This window comes from Neophocaena asiaeorientalis, unplaced genomic scaffold (assembly GCF_003031525.2).
Source record: "Neophocaena asiaeorientalis asiaeorientalis breed wild unplaced genomic scaffold, Neophocaena_asiaeorientalis_V1.1 scaffold117, whole genome shotgun sequence".
In the NCBI taxonomy this organism is placed as follows: domain Eukaryota; kingdom Metazoa; phylum Chordata; class Mammalia; order Artiodactyla; family Phocoenidae; genus Neophocaena; species Neophocaena asiaeorientalis.
This window is the reverse complement of record NW_020173951.1, coordinates 1,477,488-1,495,016: the sequence shown is the minus strand read 5'-3', so window position 1 is coordinate 1,495,016 and position 17,529 is coordinate 1,477,488. Positions and strand designations below refer to the sequence as shown.

The 17,529-nt window shown below is 35.9% G+C and overlaps 1 protein-coding gene across 1 annotated transcript in view; it reads right to left on the bottom strand.

Moving 5' to 3' along the window:
- The window catches only part of NEK10 (NIMA related kinase 10), a gene marked incomplete at its 3' end in the record, with an annotated part of 188,453 nt that overhangs the window by 97,101 nt on the left and 73,823 nt on the right, over window positions 1-17,529 (bottom strand). Inside the window, exons 17-23 of the mRNA XM_024752854.1 lie at window positions 17,136-17,200; window positions 15,712-15,814; window positions 15,493-15,621; window positions 14,794-14,931; window positions 10,620-10,665; window positions 8,314-8,435; window positions 8,068-8,170 (exon numbers count right to left, since the gene is read on the bottom strand). Coding sequence (XP_024608622.1) covers window positions 8,068-8,170; window positions 8,314-8,435; window positions 10,620-10,665; window positions 14,794-14,931; window positions 15,493-15,621; window positions 15,712-15,814; window positions 17,136-17,200 — 706 coding nt within the window. The remainder of the gene's footprint in view (window positions 1-8,067; window positions 8,171-8,313; window positions 8,436-10,619; window positions 10,666-14,793; window positions 14,932-15,492; window positions 15,622-15,711; window positions 15,815-17,135; window positions 17,201-17,529) is intronic.

The following is a 17,529-nucleotide window of genomic DNA, read 5'->3' as shown; positions in this document are numbered from 1 at the left end:
AGATCTGGGCATGTTTCATGGCCCAAATCATTGAAAAATCCAATCTTTTAAATGTAAACATATTTAGACATTAAATTAGATACCATTTGTAAAACTACACATACCCAAATATGTTATTACTTTCTTCTGCCTCATGAAGGCAAACTCCACTTGCTATATAAATAATTGCAAACCAAGCTCAATCTTAAATCATCTCATTCACCTACACTGAGAAAAAAGAGGAGAAGAAGGCAATTTTAGTTTTTCTACAACTCTTTTTTCTGGTCATATTTTCAATATATTTTGTCTCATGCATCTTAAACATCACTTGGTAATTCTGTGCTTCTTTTCTGGGAGTAAGTAAACCTAGCAAAAGAAAAGAGAAAAATAAAATACGACACAGTTGTCCCTCTTTGGTGATATGCTTTCACGTGTGTACCACGGCCTATTTTTATAGGCTTTATGAATTGCAACTTTATTTAAACCTCTCAAATTATGGGAATTTTATACATTTGGTTTCAAATTAATGCCGTAAGATTTTAATTTAACGATAACCCTTCTTAGAAACAAGAGTCTCTAATGTCCATATTTATATCAATAGTGATAAACACTGAAAAACATATTTCATCACTATATTTTATTTTAAATATTTTTAAATAGTGATGTCAGTTCTCTATGGATTATCTTCATAGTCATAAAATCATTTTATACTCATTGAAAATAATGGCAGCCCATTTATGTCCTGCAAATAATTACTTTAGTGGAGAGAAACTGAACTAGGATAAAATTCTGTTCTGAGATTTATCACTGTTTCTTTATTTGAAACTAGAAAAATATTGCCTCACTTAAAGCTAAAAAGTCTAAAAAATTGAAAATAATTTTTAAATTAATAACACTTAAGTATAAGCCTAATAAATAGTAATAAGAATAAGGTTAGGCAGACTTGCAATGAGGGGCAGGACAAAGAAAAAAAATTAAGGTTTTATTATTTTTGTAAAACAAAGTAACTTTTTCTAGGGAATCCTTTACAATTTGAGTGTGAGTAAAGTATAAGTATATTTATTAAAGTTATAGAGTAAACAAGGGAAGTGGGGTATTTTGTTAAGTTCAATGTGTGGACTTAATAATGTAACTAGCCTGCCCATTTTAGGTTAAAGGATGGACTGGCTTATGTGTTTATCTCCTCTAGCTCTCAAAACCTTGCTAAAGTGAAGGGAAAGGAATTTTCCTTGAAAAGATACCCACAGGGACAATGAGATGTGACAACAGAGGATGATATATTCCAATGAATTTTTGGAAGATGGGAAGTAGAGGAAGGATGGTACACAGCAGGCGTCCTAACCCATGTGCCTGAGAATAGAAAGGCCAAAAGGGTGCTGCCCAAGGCAGAAGTACAAATCAAGTCCCCAGGTCCTGTCCCATACTCACACATGGTGCTACCAGTAAATTGAGTTCTCTTTGTCACTAGAAGAAAAATAGACATTTATTTTGCAAAGAAACTGAACCAGAAAAGCACCAAGCAGAGTGAGGCTGAACTCATGGGCATTCAGTGAAAATCTACCAACTGAACGTTGCTCCCTGAGACCTCTTCATCCACACTGCTCCCAGAATGACAGCAGACAGAAGGACATATCTCAGGCAAGATATTGGGAGTGCATTATCTGGAAAAAGTTTAAGCAATGACATTGGGGGTCTCCTAAGGAAATTTTTCACTGTGCTCTAAAGTCCACCAGATGACACCCTTAACTGGAACACACAGCCTTTTTAATATCTTTCTCATAAGTATTAAGGGCCAGCTTAGATCAACAGATATTTGAGGAAAATCTCCAACAGGAAATAGAGAGCACATGAACCAGGGGGAAAAAAAAACAAAGATGGATCCAAAAGATACAGAAACAATTCAGGGTGTGGAAGAGAAAAGTCTATATTATACTGAGAGAGAATAAAATCAAGATTCCATGAAAATGGAATAAGGAACAAGATGAAATTTGAGGGGATTAAAAATATATTAATCAAAATTAAATATTCAATATAATCACTAGAAAATAAAGTTATAGAAATAACTCTAAAGTACAAAGAGCTGAAAACTAAGAGAACAATTATTTTAAAAATTAGACTACAGCAAGTCCCCGACATACAAATGGGTCCTGTTCTGAAGTGCGTTCATAAGTCCAATTTGTTCGTAAGTCCAACAAAGTTAGCCTAGGTGCCTAACTAACATAATTGACTATAGAGTACTGTACTGTAATAGGTTTATAATACTTTTCACACAAATAATACATAAAAAACAAACACAAAAAATAAAGGAAACATTTTTAATCTTACAGTACAGTACCTTGAAAAGTGCAGTACAACAGCTGGCATATAGGGGCTGGCAAGTGACCAGGCAAGAAGAGATACTGACTGGAGGAGGGAGAGGAGGTGGGAGATGGTAGAGCTGAAGGGTCATCAGCAATAAGAGATGGAGGGCAAGCTGCAATTTTACTCACACCTGACATTGGTGGAATGCACGTTCACATCTTTGAAAGTTCACAACTTGAAGGTTCGTACATAAGGGACTTATGTATTTAGAATATACAACATCTAAGAATAATAGGAATTCTAGAAGAGGAAACACAGAAAGCAGATGGAAGAAAAGTAGTGAAAAAACAGTGCAGGAAAATTTCCCAGGAGTGAAGTTTTAAGTCTCCAGATTGAAGAGTAGACCTAGTTTCAGACACACTGAGTGAAAAGAGACCCATCCAAAGCAGTGGATAAAGTGAGCATCCTAAAAGTTTCCAGAGACATAAAACAACTCATGTATCAAGAAACAGGAATTAGAATACCATTGGATTTTCTAACAGCAAAATGGGATACTAGAAGACTGGAGTAATGCCTTCAAAATTTGGAAGGATAATCATGTTCTTCTGAGAATATTACACCTAGCCAAACTAACAACCAAATATGAGGGTCCCTCAAAAATATTTTGTGACATATAAGCATCTAAAAATTAAAACTTCCAGTGGTGTTGGGAAAACTGGACAGCCACATGCAAAAGAATGAAACTGGACTGCTATCTTATACCATACACAAAAGTTAAGTCAAAATGGATTAAAGACTTGAATGTAAGACCCAAAACCATAAAACTCCTAGAAGAAAACGTAGGCTCCTTGACATTGATCTTGGCAATGATTTTTAGAATTGACACCCAAAGCAAAGTAACTAAAGCAACTAAAGCAAAAAAACACAAGTGGGACTTCATCAAACTTCATCAAACTTCTGCACAGGAAAGAAAACCATTAACAAAATAAAAAGGCAAGCTACTGAATGGGAGAAAAGATTTGCAAATCACATCCAATACAGGGTCAATGTTGAAAATATATAAAGAACTCATACAACTCTGTAGCAAAAACAAAAAAATCCCAAAAACAGTCTAATTGAAAAATGGGCAGATCTGAATAGATATTTTCCCAAAGAAGACATACGATGGCCAACAGGTACATGATAAGATGTTCAATATTCCTAATCATCAAGGAAATACGAATCACAACCACATGAGATATATCACTTCACACCTGTTAGAATGGCTATCATCAAAAAGGCAAAAAACAAAAAAAAACAAGCATTGGTGAGGATGTGAAGGAAAGGGAACCCTTGTGCACAGTTGGTAGGAATGCAAATTCATACAACCACCTTGGAAAACCTATGGAGGTTCCTAAAAATATTAACAATAAAACTATAATAGATCTAGCAATTCTACTTCTGGGTATTTATCCAAAGAAAACAAAAATATTAATTTGAAAAGAGTTAATTGCAGCATTACTTAAAATAGCCAAGATATGGAAGCAACCTAAGAGCTATCATAAATGAGTGAAAAAAAAAATGTGAAATGTATGTGTGTATATGTATCTATATCTACATATATTTATTCATATGTATATATGCATTATACACACATATATATACATGTATACACATACATACATACATATATGATTCAGCCATAAAAAAGAATGAAATCTTGCCACTTGCAGTAACATGGATGGACCCTGAAGGCATTATGCTAAGTGAAATAAGTCAAAGACATACTGCATAATCTCACTTATATGTGGACGGTAAAAACCAACAAACAACCCCCCCAAAAAAAAACAATGGAGGCACTTCTCACACACTCCAGTTGTGGCAGCTTTATTCCTCCCTGGCCTGAGTGAGCAAGTGTGCTCCAATCAGCTGCTGCTTTCATTCTCTCTTGCCTGGGCAGGGAACAGATGCCTGAGGGCAGCCCACATGCAGAGGTGAGGCCAAAACCAAAGCTGTGCCCCAGGGGCAGTGCGAATAAGGAAGAGGAATGGAAATCTCTCTGTGCAGCTGCACAAGCTGTGGATTAAATCCCCATGATCAGCTTGGTAAACCCTGTGTCTATGGAATATCTAAGGGACAACGAGTGCTCCCACAGCTGAGACCAGTCCAGCTCTAGCAGCTGTGGACTTTGGGGGCAAGTACACATAGGAGTCGGGCCAAGTCAGAGGCTGAGCTGGCCCCACAGTGCCCATAGTGGGTCCAGAGACCTATCTAGAGGTATTGGAAGGCCTCCTGGGGAGGTGGGGTTGGCTGTGGCTCATGGTGGGGGCAAGGACACTAACAGCTGAGGCCCCAGGAAAATATTATTATTACTGTTATTTTTTGTTTGGTTCTGTTGCTGTTATTGTTTTTATTTATTTTTTCTTTATAAACATTTTTTAGTATATTTTTTATTTTTCTACTTTTACTTTACTTTTTGTTATTTTGTGTTTTTTTTCTTGTTTTTGTTTTGTTTTTAGATATAAACATTTTTGATCATTTTTGTGTGTTTTACATTTTCTTTGCTTTTTTTTTTTAGTTTGCTTTCTGCTTTTGTTTTGCTTTTTGTTTTTGTTAGTTTTGTTTTTATTGTTCGTTTTCACTTTGGGGTTGTTTTGTTTGGTTGTTTTCTTGATTTTAGTTTTCTTTTTTTTTTCTCTTTGTTTTTATCATTTGTCTTGTTTGTCTGTCTTCTTTTCCTTTTTTTTTTTCTTCTTCTTTTTTTTTTTTGCGGTACACGGGCCTCTCACTGTTGTGGCCTCTCCCGCTGTGGACCACAGGCTCTGGACGCGCAAGCTCAGCAGCCATAGCTCACGGGCCCAGCTGCTCTGCGGCATGTGGGATCTTCCCGGACCAGGGCACGAACCCATGTCCCCTGCATCAGCAGGTGTACTCTCAACCACTGTGCCACCAGGGAAGCCCTCCTTTTTTTTTTTTTTTTTTTTTTTTTGCTGTGCCACTTGCCCTGTGGGGTCTTGGTTCCCTGGCCATGGGTCAGGCCTGAGCCTCTGGGGTGGGAGTCCAGGCCCCATGGAATATTAATTAACATGAGCTCTCCTGGAGGTCTCCATCTAGATACCAAGACCCAGCTCCACCCAACTGCTTGCAGGCTCCAATGTATACAAATATCAAATCATTATGCTGTTCACCTGAAACTAATATAATGTTATATGTCACTTATACCTCAAAAATTTCTAAATAAGAAAATTTTTTAAAGTAAAAATTATAACTTCCAAAGCACTTTTTCCTAGGAAAGTACTAGAAGATACACTTTGGCAAAATAGGGGAGTTAAAAAAGAAAGAGAAAGAGACAGGATGTAGGAAATAGAGACTCTGATCAGAAAAGGAGCATGGGAATTCCCTGGTGGTCTAATGGTTAGGATTTGGTGCTTTCACTGTGGTAGCCCAGGTTCAATCCCTGGTTAGGGAACTGAGATCCCACAAGCCACACAGTGTGGCCAAATTAAAAAAAAGAAAAGGAGCACGAAAGTTCCAGGACAATGGCTGTGCAGCAGACCTAAAGTCAAACCCGGTCTACATTACAGCAAAGAGGTGTAGGAAATGGGTGTCCAGGAAAAAAAAAAACTGAGAGTAACTGTCATGTTTGACCATGTGGAAATAGTACAGAGAGGGCTTTTATAATCCTTTTAGAAGATTTGGGAAGAAGAAATAAAAGGTACACAGAAAACTAGGAAAATAAACAAGAAGGCAATTATTAACTCTAGAAAAAACAAAAGGTCTATAAGGAAGGAGAGGTAATCAACATTGAACAATAATTACACAGTAGTAATAATGTAAATAATGAATGCTGATTTAACCCCAAATTGTGCTATAAGTGTATTGCAGGATGGCAGATGGGGACAAAGAAAAAATAAGAAAATTGAATCTTCAACTATCACAATGGAAAGCCAGATACCAGAAGAAAGAGCTAAAAAGACTGAAAAGTGATTGTTTTAGGGAAATGGAATTGGGGGTTGCAAAGAGGTAGGCTTTTCTTTATAAGATTTTTAGCACTATTTTATTTTGTAAACCATTTTTATGTGTGTTACTGGTTAAAGAAAATAAATATAAAAATTACTTAAAATAAGTTTAGAAAGAAAATAAATCAGGCTACTACAATAAAAGATTAATCCAATGTATTTAAATGTAACCAAAGGAAATGACTGCAGCTAATCTTAGTAAGAAAATGGAATGTGGGGTTGGCTATTACTCAGAAAATATGACCTGAATAGTCATCTTAGAAGGATTAAACAGATCTATTAAACTATTAAACAAATCTATTTAATACTATTTAAAATTATATATACTGTTTGCTATGAAATTCAAACACACAATTTATAATAATCCTTATTAACTTATAAATTAAAATATCTACAAGCATATAAATAGTATTAAGGAAACACAAGTGTAATTTATAAAAAGTAAAAAGCCTATGATGAACAAAATTATGATTAACTTCTAATGATTAAGCAAATGTGTATCTGAGATGAAGAGTCACAATTATTTGGTCTCATCTCACATTTCACAAAGCACTGGCTTGAAATATTTCCAAGTAACTTTGCATTGAAGGTTATCAATAAAACTTCTGTTTTAGGATATTTTTTATTTTTTAAACTGATATAACACGTTCTACTCTAAAAAATCTGGACAGTGAATCTAATCGTTGTTACTGAGGATGTGGTTATGGGTAAATGTGTACATTTGGAATTGCCTTCATGAGGAATCAGATTCTTCCAAAACTAAGAGACTCAGCTTTAAAATGTTGTCAAATGACTTTCACATCAATAAAATTTAGGGCAGTGGCCTCCAAAGCTGCATGCCTAAGGCAATCCACTGGCGGGGGGGGGGGGGGGGAAAAATATCAACACCCCTATTTTGAATTTTAATGTACCCCTTTATAGTTTATTTCTGTTGACTGTATGTACCATAGAATAATTATACAGTGATATGTGTACAGAATTCATAAATAAGCATACATATTGATATACTGGAGTGTATTATCAAAAGAATATACTAATGGAATTTCATGATCACAAATATTTGCAGACCACTGATTTAGAGATGTCTCCCTACTTACAGTTGGCAAACCATTAATAGTCCATGGGAGTAACTTAAGTGTTCGTGAGTGAAGAGGGCAGGAGAAAGCTAATATATCGCTCTAAGCTAAAAAGTTCATTTTAACTTATGATTAAGAATTAGACAGCTTACCTGCTACAGTTGAAAATATTGTGATAAAAAGTGAAAATGTTGAAGTATACAAATGGCTGGATTTTTTACAGCCCTTGATATGTACATTTGTCACCCATATGTCACAGGCTATATTAAAATAGTTCAACAATGTGCTCATGTGGTGGTTCTAAAAGGCTTTGTTGACGAAGAAGTGTTCTACAGAAAGGAAAAAACCTAGAAACCATTGATTTAGGAATTAAATGCCCAAGCAATCTAAGAGTATTTTATTCTCTCATATAGGCAAAATACAACTCAGTCATCAAGAACTACACTAGTCACTGTCCAATACAGTATCCATTAGTCACATAGGGATATTTAAATTAACTAAAATTTGATAGAATTTAAAATTCATATCCTCAGGCACATAGGCTATCAGACACATTTCAAGTGCCTGATAGCCACATGTGGCTAGCGGCTGCCATACCAGACAGTGCAGACAGAGAACGTGCCATTCAGTGCAGAAAGTTCTATCGAACAACTCTGCCCTAGAATAATATTCAGAGACTCTCAAGTTGAAAATTTTCAGATATTTATACTTACTAACTGTTACTCTGTCCTTATCCCCCAACATAATGTTGTTTGGCGTCAGGTCTCTATGGATGATCCTCTTCTCCTTGTGTAAGTACCGAAGAGCTAGGCACAGCTTCAAACAGCAAAGAACAAACAAATGTTATTTCCCCTATATATACAGATAAGACAGCCACTCATGATCACTACACACAATTCTAGGAAATCAGCTCAGAAGTTTACTGTTTCATAGAAAAAGTTAATGAAGATAAAAGATACCTGTATAAATATTTTCCATAGTCTCTCTTCAGCAAAATGATGTTGTTTTTCCTTCAAAGAACTGAAATGCTCTCCAAGAGGTGCCCCTTCTATAAGCTCCATAACTATATACAACCTATCATCTATATAAAAAACAAGAAAAGGTAATAGAAATAAATTCAATATAGACATTTTGAAAAAACTTATGAATTAGAATCCAAGTTTCCCAATGGGTGTTCAGGGCACAACACAAAAGAGTTAGAGACATGGACCCAATCAGCTCTGGAGGGGCTGGGGGCGAGGGGGTCTTGGGGACAACTGGAGCCCAGCAACAGTCTCTTTCAGCTACAGGCAACCTCCTAGCATAAGTTTACGCTGGCAAACTTTATCATTTTCTATGTACACCAGGATGTGGAAGGGTTGAGAGGCACCAAAGAGAGCAAGTAAATGATCCCAAATCATGGAGGATTCCCTGAAGAACAGGTAAACCCAGCTTTCCTCTCAATGGTCTAAAATTTACCCTTAAATCAAGCCAGACATTCAGACATTAAACTGCACTGTTCTTCAGTCTCGTAGATTTACCTTACAGTATTTTACAATGAAATCATACTATGGTTTAGCAATGACCCCACTGGATATACCACCCATGATGGAAATTTCTGTGATACCAGCTCAAGAGCTGAGAAAGCTGGCCTCCTCCAGATTTCAGCTCATGGATCCCAGGAACCTCACATAACTGACTGGGTTTGTCTCTTTGCTTTGGATGCCAAGAAACAGAAGTAAATTCTACTTTGTCCTCCAAAGTCAATATGTAACTATTAACAACAGTATGTGATATGTATCTTTTGTAATGTTTTGGATGTATGTAAAATATGTATATATACAACATTTACAAAAATGAAGCCACACCATACATATTTTGCAACTTATACTTTTTTCATTCAACATTCTTATATGTTCGTCAGTACGCACAGACCCACGCCATTCTTTCTGTTGGTTACATAGTATTCCACAATACAGATGTATCATAATTTAATCATTCTCCTAAAGATCGACATTTATATTGTTTCCAATTCTTCATAATCCCAAGAAATATTTACTGTATGTACTAATCTTGCCCCTAACATTAATTTTCTCACCTTTTATCATGATTTCTTAATCTATTTTATCTTAGGTTTTTTGTTGTTGTTGTTTGTTTTTGCGGTACGCGGGCCTCTCACTGTTGTGGCCTCTCCCGTTGCGGAGCACAGGCTCCGGACGCGCAGCCTTAGCGGCCATGGCCCACGGGCCCAGCCGCTCCGCGGCATGTGGGATCTTCCCGGATCGGGGCACGAACCCGTGTCCCCTGCATCGGCAAGCGGACTCTCAACCACTGCGCCACGAGGGAAGCCCTATTTTATGTATTTTTAAGCCACTGCCAATTCTTTTTGGAAGAAGTCAGGTTATTTTGTTTTTAAATTAAGACAAGTTATGTCACTTCAGTACAAGTCAGAAGCTAGTCTAGATCTCTTTATGATGGGCTATGCACTAAATTATGGGAAATTATTCTAATATCAAGAACAAATGGCCAAGGGGGCAGGATGTACTGAGGAGTTTCAGCACTGAGTTCCTCTGAGTCAACCAGAGGAAGGGAGATGGGTAAAATCATAACATGGCAAAGTACACAACAGGTTTGCATAACAATAGCACTGATAAAGAGGCAGCAAGGAAGCCCCTTTAAAGATTTATTTTGAAATTTCACAGGTGAAGCATATAAGGTCTATTAATATGTATATTACTTCAGTCAAATGTCCTATTTTTTTAAAACAAGTGACTGAGTTTGGTTTCATCTCAAGATTTGATTCCATATTCCATCATCCGAATGATGATGCAGAATCAGTCAGGGCTCCATCGCCACCTTGTGGCAATTACCTGAACTTGAAGAAAAAGAAATCTCAAAAAACCTATATCCAATTTATTTGGGGGGTGGAAAATGTCATTTTTTCTAAAAGATGACAAAAAAATGTCATTCTTTCTTAAAGAAGCTACCAACCTTTAGTTTTCTTTTCTCCTGATCCTACTATGGGCTTTTTGTATATGAAAATAGCAATAATTATTATTTTGGTTTGTTCATGCAGTCTTACATATAGGGATCTAAGAATTTTATAAGTATCTTTTGATCATTGATTATCAGTGTCTCACTGATCAAGAAATGTCATCCAAGGTCATACAGACAACAAAAAAGGTAGAGAAAATAGTCGACTAAGCTTATTTTGTAACATTCTAAAATAAAAATATGTAAGTAACATAGATACATTATTAGAAATATCATGGAAGCTCACACTTACTTTCCAGAAATGTTTTGTAATAGCGTACAACATTGGGATGATAAAGCTATAAGAAAATAAATAACAAACATTATACTACTTCAAAATATAAACTTGTTTTCACAGACAATTTAGTTGGATTTCATACTTGAAAACAACAAAGAAATCATCATATTTATATTTATTTATAAAACAAAGCATTTCAAGATATCATCTAATTTTTCAGAATTCTTTTTATTTGCTGCTAACAAAACTGTTCTGAAAATAGCAATCTCCCATATAGCCTTACCAAATAGAATTGAAAACTGATTGTGCTTTATCACCTAATTTAACTAAATTAGAGGACTGTAGAACTGGAAGCTATCTTAAGAATTCATTTAACACTTCCTGTTCCAACATCACACACAGATTGCATAGAGGAGAAAACTGAAATGAAACAATTAATTTTGAACACATATACCTATGCTCTTAACCTCCCCCTGCCACTTAAATGTTTATATACACTGTGTCTATTTACACGACTGGTGTCTTTCTATGCTCTCCAAAATTATTAGTTTGAAACTGAAATAACCTAAGAGTTATTAACTCCATTAAAATAATAATAATAATTGCCAAGGACTCCATCCTTGAACAAAATTAGGTCAGGCTCCTCAGAGTCCTCCTCTGGACCAGGCCTCCTCCTTGGCCTGCCTGGTTTCAGCAAGAATCCTGCTAAGCCAGTTTAGTGAGCATCTCTGCCCTCTGGATATCCAATCAAGTTCCTCATCCCCCCATCTTCGTTACCTAATCAAGTTTTTCTTCCCCCAACCTGATAACTAACCAAATTCCTCTTAGTAACTTTCCATCCTTTGACCCCCCCAGCCCTGCCTTTTGGTTGTAACTCCCCGGCCATCCCTGTTGTGTTCAGAGTTGAGTTCAGTCTCTCTCTACTCTAATAGTTGGACTTCTATTGCAGTGGTCCTGAATAAGGTCTTCCTTGCCATCTAAAAGTTCTTATCACAAGGAAAAAATGTGTAACTACGTGTGGTAGATGTTAACTGGACTTACTATGGTGATCATGTCACAATACATACAAATACTGAATCATCATGTTGTACACCTGAAACTAATATGCAGTCATATGTCAATTATACCTCAACAAAAAGTGTCCAGGCACCAAAGAGAGCAACAATTTCTCTTTGGCATAGTTTACCTCAGAATGTAACATGGAAATTCTATTTTTTTTTGATGGAATTTCTTTAATAGATGTATTCCTATTCAGATTATCTTATTTCTCCTTGTATGAGTTCTGGTAGTTTGTGTGTTTTAAGAAATTGATCCATTTCTCCTACATGGTCAAATCTGTGGCTATAGAGTTTTATGCAGTATTTTTTTTTTTTACCCTTTTTATGTTCATGTGATCAGTAAGGATGACCCCTTTTTCATTTCTGATATTGGTAATCTGTGTCTGTCTTTCTTTTTTTACCAAGATTAGTCTGGCTAGACATTTATCAACTTTACTGGTCTTTTAAAGAATAAACTTTTAATATTGTTGATTTTTTATATGGAATTCTTGTTTTTTATTTCATTAATTTCTGTTTTACTTTTATTTCTTCTGTTTGTTTAAGGCTTGAATTGCTCTTTTCTTTAAGATGGAAACTTAGAATATGGAGTTTAGATAGTTCTGTCTTTTAATACATATATTTAATATTTTATATATATATATGTATATGTATCTTTCTAAACAGTGCTTTCATTGCAGCCCACAGATTTTTATAAGTTGTATTTTCATTTAGTTCAAAAAAATTTCAAATTTATATGAGACTTTTTCTTGGAGCAATGTGTTATTTTGTAGTGTGTTGGTTTTTTTTTTACATTTTTATTGGAGTATAATTGCTTTACAATGGTGTGTTAGTTTCTGCTTTATAACAAAGTGAATCAGTTATACATATACATATACATATTTTCCCATATCTCTTCCCTCTTGCATCTCCCTCCCTCCCACCATCCCTATCCCACCCCTCCAGGCGGTCACAAAGCACTGAGCTGATCTCCCTGTGCTATGCGGCTGCTTCCCACTAGCTATCTACCTTACGTTTGGTAGTGTATATATGTCCATGCCACTCTCTCGCTTTGTCACAGCTTACCCTTCCCCCTCCCCATATCCTCAAGTCCATTCTCTAGTAGGTCTGTGTCTTTATTCTTGTCTTACCCCTAGGTTCTTCATAAAATTTTTTTTTCTTAAATTCCATATATATGTGTTAGCATACGGTATTTGTCTTTCTCTTTCTGACTTACTTCACTCTGTATGACAGACTCTAGGTCTATCCACCTCATTACAAATAGCTCAATTTCATTTCATTTTATGGCTGAGTAATATTCCATTGTATACATGTGCCACATCTTCTAATAACATAATAATAACATAATAACATCTAATAACATAATAATTTTCTACAAGAATACTAAATTTTTGTGGTTGTTTATTTACAATTTGAGTTTCTAAGTAAACTGAAATTTGTTTTATCTCAGAATAGTCACTGGTACATCATAAATGGCTTGCATCTCTTTCTGGCCTTTCTTCTTTTGAAGGAGAGTCTACTGGTTGTCCACCAAAAATCTGCTCTCACACTCCTCCACTCCACCGACTTGTAGCAGGATGTGCTTCCCCACCACAGATCACACCTCTCAGCCTCTCTCACAGCCTCAAGGGGCTCATCCTTGAGTTCTCCCCAGTGGAGTGTGAGGGGAATCCTATGTCTGAACCCAAAACGCCGGGTGCACCAGCAGATATAAATGTGCCTTGGCAGGTGCAACGGGAGAGGAAGAGTGGGCATCCCTGTGTGACCTTATGGAGCAGAGCACCACACCCTGGACTGACGGGAAGACAAAACCCATTGCACGGTGAGACCTCTCCTTCAAGCCCGTGCACTTTGGGGCTTCTTTGTTACTGCAGCTTAATCTTAATATTAACAAATACACTCTCCCTTTCTAGTCCCATTTCTCTCACTTCTGTCTGCCATTACCTCCTCCTTTTTGACCTCAATTTACTGTCCTTTCATTGGTTTAAGCCCGTGGTGCAAGCACAGTTCTACAATTTTGAGCTCCCTCAAAGTTCAAGCAGAGGCCTCTTATATGGCCTCACCCTGACACTTTCTTTTCTTAGAAAATATACTAAAACCAATAGTCTACCTCATCAACTAGCAAATGGCCAGCATATTTTAAACAATATGGAACTAGGTAAGCAATAGAACCATATTCTAGACCTAGCTCACTGGCCAAGACTACATCCAGATTTGGGTTCAAATGAAGATATTAGACCAGCCTAGGGCAAAAGTCATGCTCTAGCCTTGTGCTATGAAACAGCACACCACCCAAGGCTAGAGTGTTGGAATATGAGCAAACACTGACTTTTCAAAATCTAATCTCTTTGTACATAAAAGTCAACTATAAAACAACCTATTAATGATATTTACTGTAAATTATAAATTGGAGTGGAACTAGAGATTTCAATGAATAAAGATCTTCATATTTATGGTTCTTTATGTCCTAGCACAGATGCTATGCAAATTTAACTATTTGAAAACAAAGAGCCATGAACTGATAGGTCTCCCCAGGAGTTACAAACAGTATTCATAATGAATGTATAAATAAAGAAATTTGATAAAAAACCAATGTGTTCTTTGATCACAAAAAGAATTCCCATTTCTCTCTGACACGTTTATTCTTTTTCCTGAAACAAACCTTCATAATGATACATGAGTTGTGAACATTATGTTAGAATGTTTTGCTCATGTCAATAAATAATAACCCATCTTGAAAATTCACATTTTAGATTACATAAGCCATATCTGAGGAATGTTAACAACTTGGTTCCATTTGACAAAAGTCAGGGAAGTCTTAGTCATATTCTTATGCATGTAACAAAGTAACCAAATATTCTACAATATAATAAGAAGGAAACGAATATGCTTTCTCATATATAATACTCTCTGTGCTGTGAACTCAATTGTTCTGCATCCCCGGCCCTGATATAGTTATGTCTATGGTTCAATGTCAAGCCTTAGGAGAAAACCTGGTGATTGATATCACCTCAATGCCAATTATATTAAGCAGAACAAGTTCTTACACAGCATGGACAAGGACAGCACATGAATTCTACTTTTTTTGATGACATTTATTTAAGGAAACCGTCTTCATAAACAAAAGCATTTACCTGCTCTTTAATTATGGTTAATTCAGAAACAATATTCCTTACACTGCTGTCTCGATCTTTTTTATCCTTTCCAAATGCTGGGTTATGTAAATTGACTTCTTTCATTGCTAAAAGATTTTGACCACTATGCTTCCTAACCTAAAATAAAGGAGACAAAAAAAAAAAAAAAAAAAAAAAAAAAAAAAAAAAAAAAAAAAAAAAAAAAAAAAAAAAAAAAGAATGGTTTGGGAGTAGAGAGGGGAAGAAAGTGATTAGATTAATAAGGTCACATGATTAAGCCAAGTCATCTAAATAAGTCATATATCTTTAAAAAGTAAATTTGTATTTACACTAAGCTCACCTCAAAAAAATTGGTATATCCTGGATCAGTCTGCAATATTTCATAGGATTTTACTTGGTAAATACAGAAACACTGGTGTGAACTTGGAGAATGTGTCATGCATTGGGACAAGCCATTTTGACTATTTGTATGAGAGATTAGTGACAGCTTTTGTCTTCAAAGGTCAGTGACCAATTTCTAGAGCTGAGAGCTAAGGTAAGACAACATCAGTGCAGCTATCTGTTGTACAGAAACAACCATTCTAATTTTTATATCTATTTGTTCACTGACAAGGGCTCCAATTCACTTGTGTGTGGGTGTGCAGGGAGACATGCAGTTTGTTTGGGAACATTGGAAATGTTGTTCAAGGGCAAGGTCACCTTGTAAACACAGCCAAAAGCTCCACTTCCAAGATGATCCAAAACTGCATAGTTGCCTATATATTTCGAAGGAGCTTTATTCTGATTAACGCTTTCAATATTTTCAGCAATTTGCTTCAGTTCATCCTCCTAACCAAAATGAAAAGGAAATGGGTTGCTATGATAAATGCATCCTAACTGCATAGCAGCCTGACAAAATATTTAAAGCTCAAGACTTACCACTAATAAATTCAACTTTGATACTAATTCTTCATAAGCACTGATATCACGAACATAATGTCCTATGTCAATGAAGATCTCAAACAAGTCGGTGGGGAAAAGTCTACAGAGAAAAATACACACACATACTTCCTATAGGAGTTAGAAACTCTGGCCCATTCCTTCCCTTTTGGACCTGGCTCACTTATAGGTTAATTACATTAAATACACTGCCAACAAATGGGGGAAATAATACTCACCAACTTATCTCATGAAAATAAACTAGAGACACAGTTCTTAAGAGGTAAGGAAAAACAATTGGAAAGGAAAGTTCCAGAGATCTACTGTATGACACTGTGCTTATAGTTAAGAACACTGTACTGCACACAAAAATTTAAGAGGGTAGATGTCATGTTATATGTTTTTTGCTACAATAAGATATGATACAGATTTTATAAAAATCTTATTTGTAAGACATTTGGGGGTGTAGTATTAAATATACTAGGAATGAATGTTTATTGGGTGTTTATTGAGCACAGAGCACTTTCACAAATACAATTTGATTTAGTCCTCATGAAAATAAAATTAAAATACAGGTGAATAAAAAAATGAAGAGATTTATGCATCATTTCCAAGCTACTGGTTTCAAGGGTTTAGGTTTATTAAAATCTTTAAGTCCACCGATGTGCATGATTTAGGGTCTTGAAATGAAAGGTTATAATGAATAACGAATACTTCCTTTTCTTCCCCTAAATTCAACTGTTATATAGAAATAAAACAAAAAACATAAAATGCCCCATTCTTCCAAACAAAAGACGTTATATTAACTCAAGATTTTATTTCCATTTTGCCTTATCAATAAAATTCTAGTAAGAACTTGGGCCTACGATTTGGCTAACCTGCCACCTCTATGGCACGCAGACCACACCTGTAGGTAACCATGGTCTGCTTCCCAAGGTGGTGGTTTTTCTGTCATGCTCACCACACAACCTCTGATCCAGGAACATCCAGCCTCCTCCCCTTCAAATGGGTTCCTATACTGTTAAGGACATCCAGACAAATACTTTCTTTTCTATTGATTAAAAGGAAATGACTAGATCAACTTTGGACATTTCTGAATGGGCAAAAACAAGCACATATTTTTATTTCATCCATTAAAAATATTAATGTCTTAAAAAAGAGAGAAAAACTAAAAACCATAGCAGTTACGTGTAATTAAAAGAGTTGTGTTGATGTGATTCATGTGCTTTCCTCATCATTTTGTGAATTTTCAGTGTTAAGATATCACTAGGGCTGCTCAGTATTATCTGTGGATTATAAGAAATCTGAAGGCACATGTTTTGCATACTGACTCTTTATTCTCTTACTGTTTGCATCTAAATCAGGTACATGAAAACAGTTGACTCTAATGATCACTGATCACTTAAATTTCTCTAAGCTCATACCTTTTAAAGAGTGGTCTGTTTCTTTCCATACTGAAGAGAAACCTCAAGGCTCTGAACGCATAACACTGGAAATAAAAGGATATATGATTCTCAAATGGTAGCTGAACAAAGTAAAACATTTTCAGGATAGCATGATCATGAAGTGAACATTAACATGGCTTTTTGGTGAGTGTGGCTGGTCTCTGTGGGAGCCACAGCTTGTAACTGAAAACAGACAACATCAACACCTGGGCCAGTTCTCATGTTTAAAAAGTATTTGCGTTGTGGAAGGCTAGGGATCTGGGCCTTGTTTCACTCAGTGCCTGTCATTAGTTCCTTTCTAGAAAGTACAGAAGGAGCAGAGAGACAAGAAATAAAACTCCTACGCTGAGAAAACCAAATGTCCCAAGATTTC